At 42.2% G+C, this 23,503-nt stretch overlaps 2 protein-coding genes across 6 annotated transcripts in view; one reads left to right on the top strand and one right to left on the bottom strand.

Moving 5' to 3' along the window:
- Positions 1-699: 699 nt before the first annotated feature.
- Positions 700-23,262, bottom strand: TWF1 (twinfilin actin binding protein 1). Of its 4 annotated transcripts, none has more exons than XM_061639908.1 (9): positions 23,006-23,262; positions 11,050-11,127; positions 6,791-6,969; positions 6,083-6,178; positions 5,585-5,689; positions 4,590-4,715; positions 4,174-4,324; positions 3,795-3,916; positions 700-1,678 (listed from the first exon to the last, which is right to left on the bottom strand). In XM_061639908.1, the coding sequence occupies exons 4-9, from the start codon at positions 6,164-6,166 to the stop codon at positions 1,508-1,510; spliced, it is 759 nt and encodes a 252-aa protein (XP_061495892.1). In that variant the 5' UTR covers positions 6,167-6,178; positions 6,791-6,969; positions 11,050-11,127; positions 23,006-23,262; the 3' UTR covers positions 700-1,507. The 4 variants fall into 4 exon arrangements, with proteins under 4 accessions (XP_061495892.1, XP_061495889.1, XP_061495890.1 ...); XM_061639905.1 differs by lacking the exon at positions 23,006-23,262 and adding an exon at positions 15,333-15,752; XM_061639906.1 differs by lacking the exon at positions 23,006-23,262 and adding an exon at positions 14,331-14,606 and having other exon boundaries at positions 6,791-6,964.
- TMEM117 (transmembrane protein 117) overlaps positions 15,900-23,503 on the top strand; it is a 299,671-nt gene continuing 292,067 nt past the window's right edge. Inside the window, exon 1 of one of the 2 annotated variants that reach the window (XM_061639901.1) lies at positions 15,900-16,141. The gene's annotated coding sequence lies outside the window, so the exon portion shown is untranslated. Of the gene's footprint in view, positions 16,142-23,063; positions 23,501-23,503 lie in introns of those variants that run through there. The other variant, XM_061639898.1, reaches the window with a different exon arrangement.

Here is a 23,503-nt window from a genome sequence, read left to right as displayed (position 1 = left end):
GGGCTGGGATTACAGAAGGTTGGAAGTAACAATAATCTACAAAAGCACCATGAAAAGGTAAAGCACTTTGTTTTCAGTAACCTTTTAAATTAAGAATTTATTTTAAAAGGAAAAAAATTGGTTTTCTCTACAACACTTTATATTTGCGGGGAGGGAGAAGGGACAAAAACTCATGGAAGTGGTTTAGTTATTTGAAGACTAAATAAAAACAGAATTGAATAAGATGTTAGAAAGATGAACCACAACAGGGAAATGTAGTTTACATCTGTGCATTTTCAAGGAATTGCCCTTCTGAATTCAGTAGAATTTACTTTCAAAGTGCTAAAAAGAGTTGGAAAAAAGACATTTGGGTTCTCAGTAAGAAGCACAAATTATTTAACATAGACAGCAGTGACAATGGGTGTTTTTGTTAACTGTTCACTTGCTGGGAAGCACTTATCCATAGTTTGCATCAACTGTGGCTTTTATTCAGCAGAAACAAATTGTTACTGCTCAACCTGATTGCATTAAGCTGGGAAAAGTGTTTCCTCCAACTAAATGTATTTGTTAGTTTCAGGCTGTGATCATTTTACAATTTCATAATTGTTACCTTAAGAACATTTTTTACTTAGATATCACAGAAATCAGGACCTCAATTAATTGTTTGCTCTTGAACAGGGACAGTATTCTGAATCAATTGCATCACAGCAGCTTTCGTAGTCTAAATCAGAATGGTTTGTATGGCAGAAACTGATTTCATAGCATTCTTTGTTGTTTACAGAACTGCATTTTCTTTATTATGTAGTATTTAAGCTTACTGCAAGATGTAATTTATGTAAACTGTAGTGTTCTCACAGATCAAGAGCAAGAAATGTATTGTTGGAAGGCTGTTAAAGAATCCAATATTGGAATCCTGTTTCAAATTAATCAGGTTTCAGCCTCACACAGCCTGATCTTAATGTTTAGTTGGAATAAAGGGCTACTGATCTCAACAGAACTTGCTTCCAAATAAATGTTTAGGATCATGGTATGAAAACAGTGAAAAAGTATTTCACTGTTACACTGAAGAACAGCTTAAGGATAGGGAAAATTCAGTGTGGAGATAAGAGGACCTTTTTAGAAAGAAGCAGCCCTCTAAATGTAGTAGGTAATAGAGCTGACAAAGATTCTTAATATCTAGCTAAACATCCATTTTATGTAGTCACTCAAACTGACTGCAAACTATTTGGGGACTCTATATATTGCATAAATAAATTACAAAGTAGTGTTGAACTGTATAGCTATGATATTAATTCAGATTAGAATTTATCTTATCCAAGCTTCTGGTTTTAGTTTTGACCCAATTCATTACAACCACAGGTTGCAGACCATATAAAACGTAAGATGACATAGCCCAATAAGTGATGTGAAAAGTCACAGTCACTTTTTTCTCCTGGAAAAGATTGGTGTGGAATGCTTTCAGTTCATTACTAAAGGCTAGGGTGAGTTCCCTACTCCCACCACAATGCCTTTGTTCCTAGTGCTGCATTTAGTCAGTAGGTGTTTCAGTTTCAGCTGGACCCCTGATCAACCTTCGGATTCCCCTTTTTCCAGCAGGTCCTTTCGGCTTAGCAAAACTCTGTTTTTGTGCATGTTGTTTGGGATGAACTTCTTCATAAAGGAAGTCAGCAGTCAACTCTTCTCCATCATCTATTTCAATCTAAATGAGTTTGAGGAGGAGAAGAAGAAATCAAGCACAAGGATAAATATTAAAGATTTGGGTCCTGTACTGCTGGCAGTTCCATAAAGTCTTATGGCACTTGTCCATGAAACACATGGGAGAGAGCAAAACACCATCAATGTGAATCTTTGCATGGCTATAAAGCACCATGCATACTGGTAGTGCTATATTAAATAATGTGCAGGACTATCCATTGGCGTATCAGAGTAACTAGCTGTATTTTATCATAGTTATACTTTGTCAACAGTGAATAGAAAGGCTGCTATTAAAAACATACACTCCAACCCTATGCAGAATTAGGTTCACTCCAAGCCTATTTAAATCAGCAGGCATAGGTATACCTAGTTCTCCATAGGATTGGGCTGTACATTTTATCAACTATAATAAAATAGATCCATCTGCATTCTTTTTATTAATTTGTGCAGTTAATATGAGACTTCGAATGAGCATACAAATGAAGGCACAATGCAAATATAAAACAAGCAATACTACATAAAATAGGTAAAAGAAATGCCTTCAGGATAAGCCACATTTTTACTTAGCAATGGAAGACCATCACAGAGAGAGTCAGAATACCACCATAGAGGTCATTCTCTAATGTGGGCACCATCAAGGAGAAGGCCCAGCTCCCAACCCTCAACTCCCCCCACCGCTGTAAGTGATATGATGCAGAGATCTTAAGGCAGGGGTGGGGTACCTCTGAGCCAATCAACCTTAACCCTCAAACCACACTCACCTGCTCACCAGTTGATGGGTAGGAGGACTGAGTTTAATCCTGCAGCCAAGACAGCAGGATTTAATTCCCACTCACCACCTCAATGGGCATTAAAGCCCTGTCTGGGTGTGGCACACGTGAACTCAGCTCTAAGTAGAATTCCTGCTCTTCCCCCTCAGTGCATTAGCTGATGCAAAGGAAAAGCAATCCTGCTTGGTCTGGATTGAAGGGTTCAGGTTCCAAGCCTGTCCTGTGCCCCCTCTTCAAGCTCTGATTACAGAGCTTGAAAGGAGGAGCATAGAACAGGCTTTGTAAGCATAAGGGATTTTGAGAGGTGGGAAGGGGCAACCCACCTGTCAATCATGTGATGCCATAGTAACATGCGCTTGACAGGTGTATTGCCCCACACATCTGTCAAGGCTGGCCTACAGGGTTGGGGCAGATAAAGATGCCCCTCCACAAGCCAACCCTGTCATAATGGAACAGGGAGGTCTATTATGTTCCCCTAAGATGCTGAACCACTATGAAGTTGACATCCTGTTACATGTATATTACAAGTTAACTAGAAATGTGAATATAACTTGCCCAATAGTTTACAAATATGGCCAATTGAATTTCAAAAGTTACCGTGGTAATCCCACTGCAGAGTGTATTGTACTCGCACATTTATCAACTGTTCCATATATTTGACAAATGGAGTTAATTTTTTCTATGTTGCACACATGAAAGGAGTAAGAAAGCAGAGCGTCTGGCCCTTGAGAGCAAAGCATGACAACCAGAGGCAAGTATCGGAAAATAGCGCCTCTACTACTTTAGTGAAGGAGTGGAGCTGGCTGAACTTCATAACTGTCAATGCACAATTGGGAGCCTTAAAGTGTGGCAGGGGAAGCTTACTATAACAGCTCCCTGGCATTGGCTGAGCTACGCTGTTTTTCATGGGGAACTCAGTAGCACCGCTGACCCCTGCAGAAAACAGATCTTGAAGTCGGTGCCAACCAGGATATCAGCAGTAACCATTTGGCTGGGCTTAGATTTTCCTTTGCAGAGTGGCAAGCCATGCAAGAAAGGGAAAACAGGTCACCTGGCATCAGGTGATTGATAGGAGAGCAAGCCCATCACACCAGCCACATTGGCATGCTGAGGGTTGGGGAACCCAGGATCTGGCCTACCTGGTGGGTCCTGTTCCACACCCTTGCACTAGTGCATGTGCAAATTATTTTGAAACATCAATAGCTGTTATCTGTTCACAATTCTTTAGAACCAACCTAACAAAGGCAACGTAACAGGATGGCCTCCATCTTGCAAGTAAAAAATGAGAATGAACATGCAGAGAGCTAAATCTGAGAGATGGCTCAGTACAACAATGAAATAACCCCTTACCTTTCTGATGATCTGCATCCATAGTTGCCTTTCTACAATTTCTAGGAGAGGACTCTTGCAGCTAGAATATAGCATCCGTTCTCGTATACTACACATATAGCCGGGCATAGAGTAGATAAAAACTGCAGAATGTTTCAAGCGATGAGAAGTTATTCCAAATAATCCTTAACAAGAATTGTTGCAAAGTTTGAAAGATTAAGCAATTCCTCTCTAAGACCTGAGGACCAGTTTTTGGGGTTTTTTTTAAGGTAGACTGGATACTAAAGCTGAAAAAAACTAAAATCAGTTGTGGCTATCCAAACTCTTGGCCACAAAAAATCCCCAGTAAAGTAACTTCTAATCAATCTACTTAGGTTTACATACAGAAATGCTTGCATACCTATGGATTCCAAGTAGTCTCCTTCATGGGAATGATTGTACAGGAAAAAATGGTACCGTGCAGAATCCTTTGGAATTCTTTCCGGCAAGTCCTTCAGCTCAGTTGGGAGTGTACTAGCCAGTTCGATCGTTTCATTTTTCATATCAATTTGCTGTTAGCATATATAATATTGGTTGTCATAACAATAGGTAACAAGAGCCTCTCCAATTCATATAAAATACTAGAGAGAAAGACAGCAGTCGGGGGAGGGGGAGTCAAGACTTGAAATAAGATCCAGAATTCTAATAGTTAAACATGATACAAAGGCTAGGATCCTGAAGAACATAGTCTCTTTCCCATTTCCAACAACAGCAATGAGAAATCTGCACATTGGCAATCTTCAGGATTATGTTCTAAGGGTGAAACCAGGTACTTACCAATTGCACATAGTTAAGCTGTTTGTTTTTCAGTTTTTCCAGCGCCTGGAGGGCTTCTTTAGCTATAGGGAATGCTACACCTTGCAGAGTCTGATGCTTAGTATCAACACTGACGTCAGTTTGTACCTAGAAAGAAAAAAAGAGAGCCGCTCTGAAAAGCAGCTTAGAAAAGGTGACCGTCGTAAAACTCATTTGTTCTATACTCATAGTGAAATCATCCAGAAAATATGCATGCGAGAGCAGAAAATCCTACTGGTAAAATTTCTAATCTTAAAACTTATACCCTTTCTTACCCATTACAACCATTGTTTCGTAATGAGGGTTTAAAAAGAGTTTTCTTCATTAAAAGGAAACAGCAGCCCGCCAAATATGGGTGACACAAGAGAGTGGAATGTGAAAGAGAGAAGGGGATCAATTCAAAGAGAACATATGGAGAAGTATAAGTGGATGAGATATGTTCACTAATATGCTCAATAGACATCAGAAAGTGATTTAAAAAAACTATCAGAGGAGAGACTTTAAGGCACATAGGATCTTCATGTTGATTTTCTCATCACACAAATGCATGCAGAACATTGTAGGACAAATTTTAGTCTCTGACATCAGTGCTTGTGCATACTGTTTTACCTTAGCTTTTGGAAGAAACTCCTGTAAGAAAGTGTGGACAACCTCTGGCCCACCAGATGTGGCTGAACTACAACTCCCATCAGCCCCAGCAAGCATGGCTAATGACTAGGAGTGATGGGAGTTGCAGTTCAGCAACATCTGGAGGGTCAAAAGTTCCCCGCACTTGGTATGTGAGCAAGTAGTCGCAGATATTCAAAGCCAAGCAATGCCTAGCAGATGCTTTTGTAGTGCTAATGGTTATGCACAACATGACTGGGACTAGATGTCCCCAACCCTTCAAAGACTGTCAGAAGATTTTTCATTGTTTTGCCTATGGCATGCTTTTTGTCTTTCCAACATGTCAGAAATCCCAAACCTGGGTGCACTACCTCATTAATCTTGATCTGTCGAAGTTCTTTTTCTGCTGCGGTCAGAGGGGCAGGAGAAGACTGAGTTACTAAGTACTTTTGGTAACCATTCAACGAAACATCATCCTGAAAACACAAAAATCAGCTATTTTCATGAGTTGCAAAATTTTCATCCAAAGCCTTCCAGTTTAGGATCTTGTGGCCATAAATACATGATGAACACAGGAACAGCACTACTGTTGAATAGCCCCAGCCACAACACAACAGACTCCTTTCTTGACATTCACACACATAGCACAAACACCTGTAAGCTATACATGTGAAAGCTTCTTCCCTACACACAGTACACACAGATGTTGGGGGAGGACCTACTGTAGATGGAAACACACAATGTCAGCAGTACAGCCCTGCTTCCTGTTCCTGTGTGGGCTATAATGCCTGCACAGGATTTATGCGCCTTCAGTTTCACATAGAAATGGGAGAGAAATTCTGCCAAATCACCCTCTGAAGAATACAGACCTTGTTTGTGCCAAACACTTCATCTTTAATATGGCCACCTCCAAACTCTTTCTTCAGAGTTGCCCGAGTAGCTGCATACAACATTTTCTGACGAACCTTGTTGGTTAGAAAAGAGAATATTGTTTTTTCTTTTCTTCCCATAATGTATAGTGCTTGAAGATCTCGATTCTTTCAACTGTAAGCCTGATATAGAAGCCCCACCACCCCCACACACAATCACACAGATTTCATTGCACTAGGATGCTATTCCACACAGCCACAAGATGTGTGAATGCCACGACCACGTTCATGGGACCAATTAAGTTTTCCACTTAATTTTTGCCTCCCAGTTGGTTGCCTGTTAGCCCATGCTCATACGATTGGCTTCATCCACATGGCTAAATTATTCCCCATGCTGCCCACAGCCATGCGGAAGAGCACTATGAGGCTAGGTGGGTGCGTGTGCAGAGATGTGTAGGAGAGTGGGAAGGAGAGCCAATGACTTGCTGTGAGAACAAACAACTTTTACAAATTTTGCTGGACTACAACTCCCACCATCTCTGACCACTGGCCATGCTGGCTAGGGCTGACGGGAAATAGAAGTCCAACAAGGTTGCCCAGGCCTAGTTTACAAGCAAGTCAGTTGTTTTGTTTTTAAATCAATCGATCATAGTTTGAAGGGTTCAACTTGCGTTTATAAGTCACTAGAGGTTTCATTCCTTTACTTACGGGAGAATGGTCTGGTGACCATGCAATAAAAATCCATTCATATCCCTGGGCGTTTTGAGAATCTAATCTATAAAGTATGTAACACGGCTGCTTGTCTTCAAGGAGTGGAAGAATGAAGGAATCATAATCCTTTTCCCAGGATTCACCGGGTTGTCTAGCAGATCCCACAATAAGCTGTTCTGTCAAGATAGATACAGTTGATATGTGACTGACGATAGCAAAAACTGGTATTGTCCTGTGTTTACAAAGCTACTCAGTATATAGTGGATTGTTACTGAAATTATTTAAATACAACAGAATATAGAAATGATAAGACTAATCAACTTGATCTACAGATTGGTGGAAAGGCAGAAGTTTAAATTATATAAAACAGGGCTTGTTACACTTCAGAATGCTAGTTTTCTAAATACAGAAGGCTTGGATTGTATAATTCTCAAATATGCAATATTTATAGCTATATAGATTTATGAATATTTGTCATTTTCTTAAAAAAGATTTTTGAGGTCCAATTTTGAATTTAGAAATTGTGGACTGATATAAGGAATTAAGGAGGAAATCAAGCATTTACAATTTATCCTTGAACAACCCCAGTATAAAACTGCTTCTTTGAATATACATGGAAAACTTTCTGAGCCAGAATTTACTGTTTTGACCTCCAAAGAAACAAGTTTTAGATTAACAGCTGAAAAAAATACTTTGTAGCCTACAAGGTCTCAATAAGGGCTGACGAGAGATGGTGTATTTTTTTTAAAAAAGGTGTGCATCAGATTCAGATGAATCCCACGGTGAAGTGGGATGACTCAGGAATTTTGGGCTTCTCGTAGGTGAAACAACCTCTCTACAAGGTGGCACAAGCTGAAGCAAGAACCCCCAAAGTACTTTGTGGCCCAGACTTCAAAAAATGCTGCAGAGAAACATCTGTGAAAGCAAAAACTATTATCTCTAAGTTTTATTGGCTGTGTGTGTGTGACAATGACTGGCTGTGCCATGTGCTCTCCAGCCTGAGGAATGGTGGTTGTCCTATCAGCCAGCTTTCAGGTCTGTGATTACTGCTACTGAATGCCAGGTTGGCTTTAAATAAGATTTCCCTTATCCACAACCTGATTGTGGATGAGGGCACCAACCTGATCTGTATTACTGAAACCTGGGTGGGAGAGCAGGGTTTAGGCCCAGCTTTAGCATAGAAACTGCCTTGGTCACCCTGTAAGACGATGTATTTCAGGAAAGAGATAGGGAGAGTGTGTCCTTGTTAATTCTTGTTGATGTCTCAGTGGTTTCGATACCATTTACCATGGTATTCTTCTGGAGTGGTTATCTGGATTGGAAGTGGACAGTACTGCTTTGCAGTGGTTCCAGTCCTACCTGGATGGCTGTTTTCAGAGGGTAGTGCTTGCGGAATGCTGTTTGGCCCAGTGGAACCTTCAATGTGGGGTTTCTCAGGGTTCAATTACTATATATTCCCCATGCTATTTAATATCTGCATGAAACCACTGGGTTGTCCGGAGTTTTGGAGTACACTGTCGGCAATATGCTGATGACACAGAGCCCTGCTTTTCCTTTACATTTGCAGATGTGACAAGTGGATGTGCTAAATCAGTGTCTTGCCTTGGTAATGGACTGGATGAGAGCCAATAAACTGAAACTTAATCTAGACAAGACCAAGGCACTGTTAGTGAGTGGTTCTCTAGACTGGATGGATGGGTTATGGCCAGCTCTGGGTGGTGTTACACACCCTCTGAAGAAGCAGGTTTGTAGCTTGGGGTTACTCCTGGATCCATTACTGTCACTTAAGACTCAAGTGGCCTCGGTCACGTGGAATACCTTCCATCAGCTTCGACTGGTGACCCAGTTGTGAACCTGTCTGGCCAGTGTTGGCTAGCTTCTGTTGCCTTTGCTTTGGTAATTCTAGGTTAGACTACTGCAATGCATTATACATAGGACTGCCTTTGAAGATGGTTCAGAAACTGCAGCTGATGCAGAACTCAGAGGCCAGATTGTTGACCAGGGTAAGTCGGTCTGCACATATAACACCAATTCTGGCATGACTGCACTGGCTACCAGTTAGTTTCTGGGCTCAATTCAGAGTGCTGGTTTTGACCTATAAGGCTTTATGCAGCTCAGGACCTCAATATCTCAAGGGCTGCCTCTCCCTGTATGAACCAACCTGGACCCTGTGTTTGTCATCAGAAACCTTTTTTTGTGTGCTCCCTCCACAAGAGGCTTGGGAGGTAGCAACACGAGAACGGGCCTTTTCTGTGGTAGCTCCCCAGCCATGGAATGCTCTCCCCAGGGAGGTGCGGTTGATGCTATCTTTAGGTGCCAGATGAAGACCTTCCTCTTCACCTAGGCCTTTGACTCTTATGTGTGTGGTCCCAGCCACTCTTTCTGTGTTTGATGAGTTTTAAGCTTTCAGTAAGTTTTAATTGACTATTATGTATATCTTTGTTTGGCTTTTAATGAGTTTTAGATTTTATTGACTATCTGTGTTTTTATCCAGTTTTTTTAATGTAAGTGTCTTTGAGTCACTTCAGTGAGGAAAATGTCTAACAAATATAATAAATAATAATAAAAATGATGATGATGGAGGAAGGCAGCGCAAATAGCACAGTAAGGAGAGGGCATGGAAGAGCTCTGTTGTTACATACATACATTTATTTGGAAATAATGGTTTTACCAATGGTCTCCAATCCCAGTGCTTTGGGGGAGGGAACAGCTTTACAAGAGCAAAACTTATGTCTCTAGGGTTAAGGGAGACAGACACCAGACTTCTAATGAAAGGGAATTCTCTTACCCAGAAAGTGAATCCCTTTTAGATCTGCCCACCCCAAAATTAAATTTAAATGTGCCTGCAGTTTGGCAGACTTATTTTCAGAGAAATTCCTTTTTCATCCATCCCAAAATTATTAATGGCTGCTCTTCCAAGAAAACCAAATCCTTTTGAAATTTGCCAGGATTCATGCCTTCAGGCAACGTTGCCTGCAAATTTAATCAACTTCTGGCCAAAAATAAAAAAGTCAAAGACTGTTCCTTTTCTGGAAATGTACATACACATTTCAAAGGTGCCACAAAAGCCCCTGGACCTATTTGCCTGAAATTTGGCAGGTGTTATCCTGAAATTTGGCAGGCATTATCCACTCTGGAAGGGCTACTATGCCTGCAGATCACATCTTCTTCTGCCAAGAGGGGGATCCATTTTGCTATTTTCCAATAGCTGATGGGGAGAATGACCCTCAAGCAAAATATGGCAGCCTCTGAATTGGTCTGAGCCAAATTGGGCACCGAACCAAATTTTGTAGCTGGTACTCACTCCTAATTAAAAAAATAAAAAATAAATAATAATAATTAAGGTTTCTTAAGCACCTAATAAATATCAGTGGAATGTGACCATAGGGTTACAGTCTGAAAAAAACACATACATAAACTGAGGGTTGTATCCAACAAAGTTCTAGTCATACCATTAATTTCAGTGGGTCTACTCTAAGTAGAACTTAAAACCGTTGAAACTCTTAAGTTGGCAACATAAGATCTGCATTTATTCAGAAATTCAACACACAAGAAAATGATTGTGTGTTCATCTAATTTTTCCAGAACAACTGTACCGATTTCAGCAAAACCAGAGTGTTTAATCTTCCCCCCCACACACACACCTCAACTACCTGGTGTTACAATGTTATCAGGTGACTCATCCTTGCATAATGCAAGTATAGAATTTAGGCTCTTGTGAAGACAAAGGCAATAGGAATATGGAAACAAAGATATATGCAACTCAAGTCCTATCTGGATGTTCCTTAGCTCTGGAGATACTATCATGGGTGACTTAGGGAACAAGCTTCCACTTCCTCCTCTCTTTACTCCAAGAAGTAAGTAACAAGGATACCAGAAGATTCTGGAGAATGTTGGTTCTCCTCGACTCTGAAAGGAACATCCTGCTAGCGAAATGATATATTATATGCAAAGCACTGTAAAAAGTACTCTAAGGCTGGAATCCTATGCTCATTTACATTGGAGTAACAATGCAAGAAGACTTGCTTCTGAGTTAACACATATTGAATAACGTTGTTACTTATATTTATGGTTTTATTTAATTACACAGTTAATACGAAGGTAGATAAAATTCAGGCAAATCCCATTAAAAAGTAACTCTTGCTCAAGAATGGTAAAATCACCAATGCATACAAGAAGGGAAGTGACACTGATTTCTCTACTCAGTCTATGCAGCTCTCTGGATGAAAAGAGAGGGTTAGGAAAGTAACACTTACCATTTTCAATAATTATTTTCAAAAACCTGTATTGCCCATTTCTTGCTCTAGCAAAGGTTTCTTTGACTTCTCCGCTAGCTGAAAAAATACAAAAGAAAAGAAAATTAAGATATGCGAGGCACTCTAGTTAAGTTTTTGAAACCCATTCATTTGTACAAAGGGCACAGCTGCATCTTTAACAAACAACAGGGCAAAATTCTATAGATCAAGACTATTACGCAATATTAAAGTAAGAGCATCATCTATGTTATCCTTTTTGTTCTGCAAACACACTCTCCTCTATTCTACATCTCTTCACTGGCATCAGTAGAGTTGTTGGCATATCATACATGCTGGTGAGTTATGTAAACCACTGGAAATATAAGATGGTAAACAAGTTGAATAAGTAAGTGTAGGCTACAACAGGAAGTGTTGCGGCCCACTCTGCATAGGGTTACACTCCCTCTGAAGGAGCAGGTTCGTAGCTTGGGGGTACTCTTGGATCCGTTACTGTTCGACGCTCAAGTGGCCTCGGTGCCATAATGTGTCTTCCATCAGCTTCCACTGGTGACCCAGCTGCACCCCTGTCTGGATGTCTTTAAAGAAAGTTTGGAAACTCCAGCTAGTGCAGAATTTGGCAGCCAGATTGTTGACCGAGGTAAACTGGGCTGCACATAACACCAATTCTGGCATGCCTGCACTGGCTACCAATTAGTTTCCGGGCTCAATTCAAAGTGCTGGTTTTGACCTATAAAGCCTTATGTAGTTCAGGACCTCAATATCTCAAGGACCACCTCTCCATGTAGGACCCTGCATTTGTCATTAGAGGCTTTTCTTTGTGTGTCCCCTCCAGGAAAGGCTCAGAAGGTGGCAACACAAGAGTGGGCCTTTTCAGTGGTGGCCCCTGGGCTGTGGAATGCTCTCCCAAGGGAGACATGCCTGGTGCTTTCTCTATCCATCTTTAGGTGCCAGGCAAAGACCTTTGTCTTTACTCAGGCCTTTGGTCCTTGATGTGTGTTATTCCAATTATTTTGTTATTTGGTGGGTTTCTAAGTTTATATTGGCTATTATGTATGTCAGTACTTTTACTGTGCTTTTATTGTATTGAAGAGCTTTAGATTTTATTGATTGTATATGTTTTTATCTATGATCCTTGTTTTACATTTCTGTATGTTTTTAAAATTTGTTGTAAGTCACCTAGAGACCACTTGGTATTAGGTGACTAACAAATGAAATAAATAAAATAATAATAATAATAATTAGCAGCTCATCAAGATAGTGGTTCAGCCATGGGACTATACTACCTAATACAGCAAGTTCACTTTGGTTCTACTAAATCTCTTTTTCTGCCATGCTACACTGTTTGTTCATATGACGCTGTCAACCTAAATCATAGCTTAACTTTAACCATAATACCTGACATCTAGAGAGAGTTTTTGAGAGGGTTTTCTGAGCATATTGGCTATAAACCTGAGAATGTTAATCTACTGTTCACAGCAGAACCGTGTCAGGTGAATGCTTTCTATCAAACAAACCAACAACAGAAGGGGACTTTCACAAATCTGAGTCAATATACTGTACAGAGAACCCCAGGATGATTTTGTGGCAGATATACCTGAAAATAAACTAACTTTCCCTATGAAAAGTTTCACATAATTAAAACTTACTTTTTAAACTGTGGTTTAGCCAATCAAATACATTGTTTCTGTTTTACAATATCTTTTGGATTAGCAAACCAAGTAGTGTCTGCATCAAATCTGCATTAACATTTATATCACAAGTCCAAACATTACAAAATAGCACTAACAATGCAACCCTGTGCATACTTACTCAGATGTAAACCCAGTATTCCAGTATGGTTTATTCTCTAGTAAGTATGTTGTGAACTACAACCAGGATGCAAGTCTCTATTATGTCCAATGGAGCTTACTTCCAGGTAAGTGTGAACAGAATTGCAGTCAAAGAGCACAGTCCTAACTACATCTACTCAGAAGCAAGTCCTATTGAATTCAATGTGGCTGGGGTTAGGATAAATCCTTATTTTAAAAATGTGTCTTGGACTGCCTAACTTTGACACTCAACGGATGAGACATGCATAGCAACATAAAACCTTTTCCTACAGGAACCAACGTACAAAAAGAGTCACGTGAATGTTACTGAGCTATACCCAGTGTAAATTGATATTTTGTCTCCTTAGGCATATGGAAAGCAAAGCACTGTATTGTGTCCGCTCTACAAACCAGCTTCACATACAGAGGTCCCTCCTTTCCTTTTGAATGTTTTGGGAAAGAGTTCAGAAAGGGAAGGAGTTTTCAGATAGCTGGTTAAAAAACATGCCTAATCCTAATACTGCTGCCAAGATGATGTCTTAATCAGAACAATGATACACCATGGACTTTCAAAAGACATACTAGTATGTTTTGCAGGGTTTTAAACAGCTTTTACATAAGAACCCCCTTGTTGAGTCCTACTGTCAGTGGCCAAAGACACCGGGAGATGGTTATAATGTGCAGATCTTAGAAGTAGGCTTGCAAACATTCCCCCCTCCCCAAAAAAACAGGGATATTTTAACTGTATAGGCTAGGACTGGGAAGGGCACCGATGAGAGAATTAAAAAAGGTCCTCAAATGCAAAGATGTATCACTGAACACAAAAGTCAGGATTACTCAGACCATGGTATTCCCAATCTCTATGTATGGGTGTGAAAGTTGGACAGTGAAAAAAGGGGATAAGAGAAAAATCAACTCATTTGAAATGCAATGTTGGAGGAGAGCTTTGCGCATACCATGGACTGCGAAAAAGACAAATAATTGGGTGTCAGAACAAATTCAACCACAACTGTCACTAGAAGCTAAAATGATGAAACTGAGGTTATCATACTTTGGACACATCATGAGAAGACATAATTCACTAGAAAAGACAATAATGCTGGGAAAAACAACAGGGAGTAGAAAAAGAGGAAGGCCAAACAAGAGATGGATTGATTCCATAAAGGAAGCCAGAAACCTGAACTTACAAGATCTGAACAGGATGGTTCATGACAGATGCTATTGGAGGTCACTGATTCATAGGATCTCCGTAAAGCGTAATTGACTTGAAGGCACATAACAGCAACATACAAAACCAGGAATTTAACAGGTGAAGCTTTTCTCATTGCTGACTCTCCATGCTATTGCAAACTATATCTTATTAATACAATTAATACTACTTAGCTGCCACATTTCTGCCTATGTACCCTAACCTTATTTAATCCAGCATGCTTTGATATCAACATCACAACCGGGAAATTCACTGATCCTTACTGGCATTCCTGGATTGCAACAAACTTTGCAGCCTGCTCCTGTGCTGGGAAGTCTATCCCACTGGATTCAGTGGGGTTTTCTGCCCATTTAACACACGCCTACTGTGACCAGGCTGTCATTTTCCCATATACGGTATTCTGGAACGAAACGCAAGCACGCGAAAGTTGAAAAACTTTGCCGATCGCAGCCAGAAGCGGCTCCTCGGTTTCGCTATAGTTCCCTTGCAGTTAGCATCAAAGCCTCTGCGCGTGAGTCACCGAGTAAATGGGCAGGGACAGGTCGAAGGAGACCACCGCCAGCCTCCTCCCACTTAAGCTTTAATAGGAAGAGGCATCTGCTCACGTCGCAACGACACCCCCCCCCCCAATATCACCACTCCATTGGCAACACTTCGCTCTGCACTCTCTCCTTTGCATTGTCGTTAAAAAGGCCCAGGCGTTTCACATGGAATTCTGGGAGGGCTCAGTCGCCCGAACCTGGACGTGAGTCCCCAGTAAGCAACAACACAGTCGCTGGGCAATAGTTATTATCTTAAAAGAGAGATGTGCGCGTATGTATGCCGGGGCTCCAGCTTGACTGTCTGGAATTCATATCCTCTGACCTGGACCCCCTTCCCCCAGTGGGTAAGGATGGCTCATGGGATACACAGCGAAAGGCACTCTGCACATACTCAGAGGCTGAGCCACCCTTCCTTCTCTAACGGCATCACAAGGGGAAACTGGCTCCAGGATCCGCAGATTATAATTAAGCTCCGTGGATAAGGAGAAATCAAGACTTTCAAAGTCCAGAACAGCTAGTTAATTGTAAATTCAGTTTGGTCCGATCTCCAGCACCTGGCGGAGCACAGCAGGCACTTGAGAGAGAGAGAGAGAGAGAGAGAGAGCGAGCGAGCAAGCGAGAGAGCGCCTGGGGCCATTCGGTGGGCCCCACGAGGAATCCAGAGCCAAAGGGTAAGGGAGAGACGGCCGAAGCCACAGATCTTTCCCCCGAGAGGTGAAGTACCTTGGATGCCGGTTTGGTGGGACATGACGCTGAGCTGTCTCTGTGAATCGCCACCTCTCAGGCAGGGGGCAAAGGTAGGTGTAGCTGGAGTCTACACCAGCCTGGGATGCTCACGTGACGCGTCACCGCCACTCAGCGGCTCGCATTCCTTTGCCGAGCCGGCTGCTCCTTCCGGCAAGGCTGCTGTGCCGGGATTAAGCCTGGGAGCCGCAGGGAGTGCCGCCATGTGCTGCTAAACGTAGGCTGTAATTCAAAACATGCTTTCTTAGAAATAAGCCCCATTGAAATCAACAAGCCGGACCCCCTTGCAAGTTACGACCCAATCTTAGGCATGTCACTATAAATTCAATAGGATTTACTCCCTGCATAGTAAGTGTATGTGGGATTACAGCCTAACGGGGCAATCTTTATACACTGGGACGGGAAAGCGTCTTTCAGCCCAATAGCTGCATTCCCTTCTGGGCAACTTTATGAGGGTCACATGCTGGTGGTGGGTGGAGCCAGATGAAAAAGTGGGTGGAGCAATGCATGCAAATTTTACCTTTGTACAGTAGGCTAGTTTCTACACACATTCAGCACCCGTCTCTATTCTCCGTCAGAGAAGCAACAGGCTTGTTCAACGACACATTCCAGCCTGGCAAAAAAACTTGAGTACAAGCAGGATGAACGAGGGGTATGGTCTGGACAGAGTTCTGAGGGTCAGACAGAGGAGTGGAGGGCTACATTTGGCCCCCAGTTTGGAGGTTTCCCACCCCTGCTGTACATGTTTACCCAGAAGTAAGCCCTGCTTCAGTGGGACTTAACCCCTGGTAAGTGTGCCTTACAGGATTGCAAACTTGATTTCAATGGAATTTACTTCCAATAAGTCTGTTTAGGATTTCATCCTTTCAAGTAAACCATGTTAATCCGCCTATAGGAGTCTGGCCTAGTTGCCTGTTTCTTTGAACTAAGTCTTGTTGAGATTATTATCATTATTATAATAAATAGGATTTCCTTCTGAGTGAGACTGCAGTGGTAGTTGATCGTACTTGGAAATATGGCCCACTGAGCTTTATGCCACCACGGGTAAATGAATATGCATATGATGGGGTTCCTGCATGAGCAAAGCATTTTTTTTAAAAAAAAGAAGTGTATTTTTCCTAGTCCATTTGGGAATAAGACTCATTTATTTCAGTGGGATTTGAAATGGTTCTCTACTGGTTTTTCTATCCCTTTCTGATGTCAGATTTGGGTTTGCTTATTTTTTTGCATACAAGCTAGCCTCTTTGTCCTATGGGGCATTGTTGGCAAATGATGGCATATATTACATTGGAAAATGAACAGTGAATGAATTCCCGATGAAGTGGATGACATCATTAGGTCCTGTTCAGCTTTCAATGACACTCTGTAACTGACCTTAAGGAGTCCTTCCTTGAACAAAGAAGCTGTAAAGGAAGATTGCAATGTGACTCTGCTGAATTGCAATACATTAAAAGGTTCAGTATTATCACTTGTGAACTAAATTGGCACAACAGATTTTTAGCATGCTGCACAACAATTCAACCCCCACTTGCCCTGGGGTGGGGGTGCAGCTGGATGGAGGTCTCATTGAGCCATCTGCAGGATCGGCCCTGGGGCAAAAAAATAATATTTTCTCAGGTAATTTATTTATTTATTTATTATACTTGTATGCAGCCCGATAGCCGAAGCTCTCTGGGCGGTTTACAGTAACTAAAACATCAAAACAAATACAATTTAAAACAGATCTTATAAAAACAATATAAAACACGATTTAAATTTAAAACAGTATAAAACACATGCTATCTTGTAAAAGCTAAGAATCACATGTTGTTTTTTCACAAGCATCATATTCATGATTACAGGGGTCAACCTGAGAGTCACCTCTCCCCAAAAAGGATATTGTAGAGCTAGACAAGGTTCAGAAGAAGGCAACCAAAATGATCAAGGGGATGGAGCGATTCCCCTATGAGAAAAGGTTGCAGCATTTGGGGCTTTTTATTTTAGAGAAAGGTAAGAGGTGACATGCTAGAACTTGAAAAAAGTATGCATAGCATGGAGAAAGTGGATGGAGGAATTTCCCCCCCTCTCTCATAACATGAGAATGCTTAGACATTCAATGAAGCTGATTTTTCAAAGATCAGCTGATTGGCAGTGTCAGCAAGTTGCCCTTGCCAATGAACAATCAGGAGCTCATTATAAGGCAGCCACATCTCTACCGCCACACCTGACATCACACATATAAGATTAGGTGTGAGACAGGAGGGTGTGGTTTGGGGAGAAACACCTAGTGGACCAATTGGGACCCATTCCAGGCCTAATTAGGCCCATGGGCTGGAGATTTCCCATGCCTGCTTTAAGGGATAGTGTTATCTCATCAAGAACCAGGTGGATACCATCTTCTGAGTCACCTAGCATTGGTATCTTTGTGTTGTTTAGACTGACTTTCAGCCCTATCTAGCTCATTACTGACACAAGGCACCTGTCAAGGACATCCATCTCCAAATTTGGATTAGATGAAAAGAAATGTCATCGGCTTATTGATAGCATCTCACATCAAATCCATGAACAAACTCATCCGGTGATTTCATATACATGTTAAACAGCATGGCTGGCAGAACAGAATGCATCTTACATTTAGAGCTCTATTATACATCTTAAACAGTCACGGCTTCTCCCAGAGAATCTGGGGACTGTAGTTTGTTAAGGGTGCTGAGAGTTGTTAGGAGAGCCCTACTCCTCTTACAGAGCTACAATTCCAAGAGCTCCCTGGGAAGAGGGATTGGTTGTTAAACCACTCTGACAGTTCCCAGGATTCTTTGGGGGAAGCCATGTCTGCTCAAAGTGGTATAATAATGCTTTAAATGAAGGTGCAGATGTGGGCTAGATTCTCAAACATCTAAATTTGCTGACTAGGTAAAACCAGAGCCAGTGAAGAGCACTGTCACTGGTTTTTACGCCAATGCTGCTGAAGAATACCATAGCTGACAGTTTCAAAAGCTGCTGAGAGACGAGAGATAAATATGGCATAGGCCATACATAAATCAGGCACTCCATAATATAATATATAGCCACCACTATCTTATGACAAGCTCATAAACGGGCTTGCTCCAACAAACACATGTCTTTATGAGCAGGAAACTATATGGACATATTGCACACCTGACAGGATAAATTAAAAAGTCACCAAGGCTCACCTGAAGACAAATTAGTTCAAAAATATATCATGAGCGTGTGCATGTAAAGGCAGGGAGCCTTATCTCTTCAGATCAGATAATGCCACTTGAGATTTTGTAACTTCTAACAACGGTACCTGAATTTGGTTGTATTTTTCTTCCTTTCAGGTACTTTATATGAATAATCATAGTAACAACAATAATTAATGTATATTCTGGATCTCTCATTCTTTGGGCTTTTGTGAGGATAAATGAAATGAGTAATGTAACCTGTCTTCTCTTTTTAAGAAAAACGTGATCTAAATGTTACAGTTAATGTCTGCCTTTACTTCACAGAAAAATGATCAACACAGATTTATAATTAATTTTAATGCAAGGATAAATAACCTTGGTTAGGATTGACTGATAATGGGATTATTTTGCTACTTCAGAAAACTATGGCTTGAAAGCCAAATGCATATTATGGACTTTCACATCCTGAAGAGAACACTATGTCCTAAAGTTATTGTGCAGCAATTTGCTTTCTTTTCTCCTTCCTGTAAATGACACCACAGTGGTTCAGCTGAATTGACAAATTTAAAAGCTAGTGGTAAAGCCAGGATACAGGGGTGAATAGACACAGTGCATAGTGTAAAATTACAATGTTGCTTAAGGCTGGGCAGACTGTAGATCAGGATCTACTGGTAGTTCTCTGGATGATTTGCAGTAGGTTGGCAAGAATTTCTGACTCCCAATTGTCTAACAATAGCAGCAACAATATGAGTCTCCTCCCCATCCCACCCCATCCCACCCCCTCTGAAATTGTACTGCTGACATTAAAAGAAGCTTAGGGTAACCAGCGGAGAATTTTTATGTGAAAAGACTGAGTTCTATTCTGTTCTAGTACTGAAAACAAAATTCTGAGCTCAGAATTCGTTAATTCTCAGGGTACATCTTTTGCACCACCCTCTAACTGGTGGATCTTAGGGTTGGCCCTATTGTCGGGGCTGGCCCTACTGTTAGGGAGAGTGAGGCAGCAAATGCTGGAGGAACAGAGAGGAGAGCAATTGGAGGACAGATGTGTGTGTGCCACACAACCTAACCTGCCCTCTCTACCACACATGTAGTAGAGGATGCTGCCCCATCATCAGCGTTGGAAAAAAGATTCAACTGCCAGAGTAGCTAGCTTCTGTACATGGAAAGGGAGGGGGCAGCAAAATAAGAACATAGGAAGAGCCTGCTGGATCTGGCCAGTGGCCCATCTAGTCCAGCATCCTGTTCTCATAGTGGCCAACCAGATGCCTATGGGAAGCCCAAAAGCAGGACCTGAGCACAAGAGCACTTTCCCCCTCCTGCAGTTTCCAGCAACTGGTATTTGGAAGCATACTACCTCCAACCATGGAGGCAGAGCATGGCCATCATGGCTAGTAGCCACTGATAGCCTTACCAATGTCCTGGGTTGACCCTGGTTCTAGTAAAAGACATAGTAGATCCTGCGAGTTTGCTCTCCCCTGAGGTAGCTGATGCCTGTATAACCACCATAGTTGTGAGTATTTTACAAGTGCAGTGTCAGCTCAAGACAAGTTTTAGAATATTCCCTTTATGCTTCTGCTATAAAATAAAGATTTTTATGCTTTCAGTTGGAGTAAGGACTTGGCTGGAATATATATGCTACTACATACTTTAAGCAACATTTATTCTGTTCTTGGCAAAAGCATCCCTTTATTTCATTTGATTCAAGGGTGCTTTTGCAAAGCGCACTCAAAGAGTTGAAGGCTGCAACTGTGAATTATCCCCCCCCGCTCCCCAAATAAAAAATAAAGCAGTGGCAGTATACATTAAACTTGTATAGCATAGAGGAAAGGTGGGGGAGCTGTTGCCCTTCAGATGCATGGTGGGAGTTGTAGTCTAACTGCTGTAGGAAGTTGATCTTAGTAATGTATCTCAGCCTTGTTGTATAGGACTTCAGTTCTAAGATAAGGATAGCAAAGCACTTTGCATCTTTAAAAGTGAATACAGACAAGTAGGAAAGCCAGTTGCTAGTGATGTTGCTGACATGAAATTACCTGCTTTGGTATATAAACTTGCCCAGCTCCATTAGAAATTAGATACGTAGGAAACTGCATTATACTGAGTCAGAGACAATTGCTACATCTAGCTCAATATTGTCTACACTGGCTGATAGCAGTTCTCCAAGGTTTCAGACAGTTCTCCAAGGTTTCCTCCCTGGATGGATATGGCAGAGATTAAACCTGGGATCTTCTGTATGTAAAGCAGTTGTTCTACCACTGAGTTACAGCTTTTCCTAGAAGTTCTTCTCTGACCAGGCATGTCAAATGAGATTGCCAAGTATGCACATTCAATCTTCAGTAGACGAGATGCCCAAACCCAGCTGTTCTGAGGGCATATGCACAGAGGCTCTGTAACATGAGCCCCATACAACTCTTGTTGATAGCTGTGCAACTAAATACCATCTACAAAGCCAGCTAATTGGTAGGTGCATGTGCAGCAGTCCTTACTCATTGATTGCTGTGAGATAGATCACCAGGTCACCAAACAACCTTTTGAAAGTCAATAAATTCCAGACAGTTGACTATATCTTGCAATTGTTTTGTGTGGTTGTTTTGTGTGATTGCATCTAAGGTCTAAAACCCTCCTTTGCCCCAGGCATAAGTGGGCCGGGAGGTGGCTCTAATATGGCTGGTGTTATGGGGTGGGTTCAGAGGAGCTGATTCCAAACAACAGTTCCTGGGGAGCAATGCAATAATGCACATGCCTCAGTAATGCAGTGGAGAGGGAATGCAGCTTCAAGGTATTCTTTTTTCAGGGCAGGACCTAGACTGTCATCTGCTGGAGCACCAGCGTAACTGATGGACCAACCTTGCTCTGGCCCTTGCTCTGGCAAGTGAATGAGGTGACAAAAGTTTGCAACAATTAAGCACGGAGAAATCAGAGAATGAGGAAAATAAAGAAGAAGAGGCTGAATACTTCTTTCCTTTTCTTTGGTGGGGTTTTTACTATACACTAGAGTTCAAATAGTAACACTTATTTGTAAGGTTGTTTGCATTTGTAATCCAAGGTTGCACTTTATCTGGCTGAACACATTTTGCTAAACAGTGTTTTTTATAAGGTGAACCTTATGCAGTCAGAAGTAAGGACCGCTGAGTTCAATGGAGCTTACTCCCTGGAAACTATTCACAGGATTGCAGTCCTGCTGATCCTAATAAACTGGGTATTATACTATGTGCTGCTGTTCTGTGGTGTGTGTGATATCTGAATGACTCTTCTTGGGGGCATGGGCAAATCATGATTTCGCTATTTACCACAATACCACTGGCACATCTGTTGTGCTGTCGGTGTAGGTACACCGACATTACAAGCTTGGAGAAAAACAGAGCTTTCCCCCAAATGCTTGCCAAAGAAGCTTGTAATAACCGAGCTGATTTTACAACGGAATCAAGGGGAATTGTCTTTTCCCTGATGCCCATCACAGTTATTGGGTTACTTCTGTTTGTCACACTGTAATGTAACCAAGAAACAGAGCTCAGGGAGCTTTCTATGCAGGTGGCATAGAGTCAGTTTTTGGCATTTCTTACTGAGTTTTATGGGGAAAATAAACAGGACCTGGTTTATTTTTGATTTAAATATTGTTATACCAACTCTTGTTAAAATTATCGCAAGGCAAGTTGGTTAGAAAGGAGAAAAGCTGTCTTCCGCCAGGTCAGGGGACATCCCCTGATGTTTCCACAAGTGCCCTCCTTTACTTTCTGCCATATATGTGGCTGTCATTTGCTATTTGGGCAAGAGTAGGGGCCTCTGGGAATCAGCACTATACTTGGGGCTGCTAAAATCTGTCCCCAGCCTCTGGGATTGCGTGGGCCAGGATCCACTGATATGATAGTATTAAGTGGCTATCTTGTGTCTTTGAGCACATTGAGCATGCAGCTGTACAGATGTGCATGCACCTCACCCCCACCCCCAACCTGCAACATATGGACCTTTGCTGTGCCTTGCCTTCATTGGTCACTGCCTGATATGCCATTAGTTACTGATAGATTTAAAGAATAGGATTGTTACATCTATAGGTCAAGCTGGTTTCTGTCCCTTTGAGGGATCCATAGAAATGCAGCTTTTCCCATAGCTGCAACACTTTGTCTGTCTCTGTGAAATTCTGTCTTCTATGCAGTTCCTAAAAGTAGGTGACATAGACATCCCACCTCAGGCTTCATACACATCAAAGCAATACAAAAATATTCACTCATCTAATGAAAATCCCCAGCAAGAGCCTAGTCCGAACCCATATTCATTAGCCGGCGGGGAACAGGCCCCCAACTGGACTTGATGCTATTATGGTAGCAGATCAAGTTGGGAGAGGAGGCGAACGGCTGCTTTCTTACGTAAGCTAAGCCCCGATGAGCAAAGGCACTCTGCACATGTTCAGTTCCAGGCCTGAAAATCGATTGTGGGGGCTGATTGGTCGCCTCTTAGGTTATGAAGGTCGGGGAGTTCCGTGGGACTTACTAACAGGTGCGGGCTGCACGCGAGGAAGAAACTCGATCTTGGAGTGGAGCGGGGCAGCCTCTCTCCTTAGGCCTGGCGCGCACCATTCACCAACCCCATGTCTCCGAATCGAAGCTGCCCCCGCTAGTTCTGCTCTAAGGCCGAGCGAGCGAGCAAAAGCAGCAGCGGTTGCCTGTGAGAGCTCCGATTCTAGTTGCAACCGGCCTTGTCGCAGGCAGCCAGCGAGCGAGCCATCCCGCCGCCACAGGCTCCTCCTGGAGAAGCAACCGAGGCAGCGGATGTCAGCTGGGAAAACCCTCTACGGTCACGCCAGCCTGAGCGGCTGGAGGAGGGCGTGGGCCGCTCGCGGGTTAAGTTCTTGCGCGAGGGGTTATTTATAGCAGGCAGCGGCAGGAGGTCTCTCGCGTCTCGCGCCGCCGAAGCCGATCGTCGCGTCGCGTCGCGTCGCGTCGCCGCGAGCTTCAGTCCCATCGCGAAGCGTGTCTGCCGGCCGTGGTG

The sequence above is a fragment of the Rhineura floridana genome, chromosome 8 (genome assembly GCF_030035675.1).
Source record: "Rhineura floridana isolate rRhiFlo1 chromosome 8, rRhiFlo1.hap2, whole genome shotgun sequence".
Lineage (NCBI taxonomy): Eukaryota > Metazoa > Chordata > Lepidosauria > Squamata > Rhineuridae > Rhineura > Rhineura floridana.
This window is presented reverse-complemented; position numbering and strand designations above follow the sequence as displayed.

Coding starts and splice junctions, on each gene's coding strand:
- TWF1 (XM_061639905.1), bottom strand. CDS start 15,357: ATGTCCCACCAAACCGGCATCCAAG. Junction 6,970..11,049: donor GAAAATAATTATTGAAAATG/GTAAGTGTTACT, acceptor CTATCTTGACAG/AACAGCTTATTGTGGGATCT. Junction 6,179..6,790: donor GGTCACCAGACCATTCTCCC/GTAAGTAAAGGA, acceptor CTAACCAACAAG/GTTCGTCAGAAAATGTTGTA.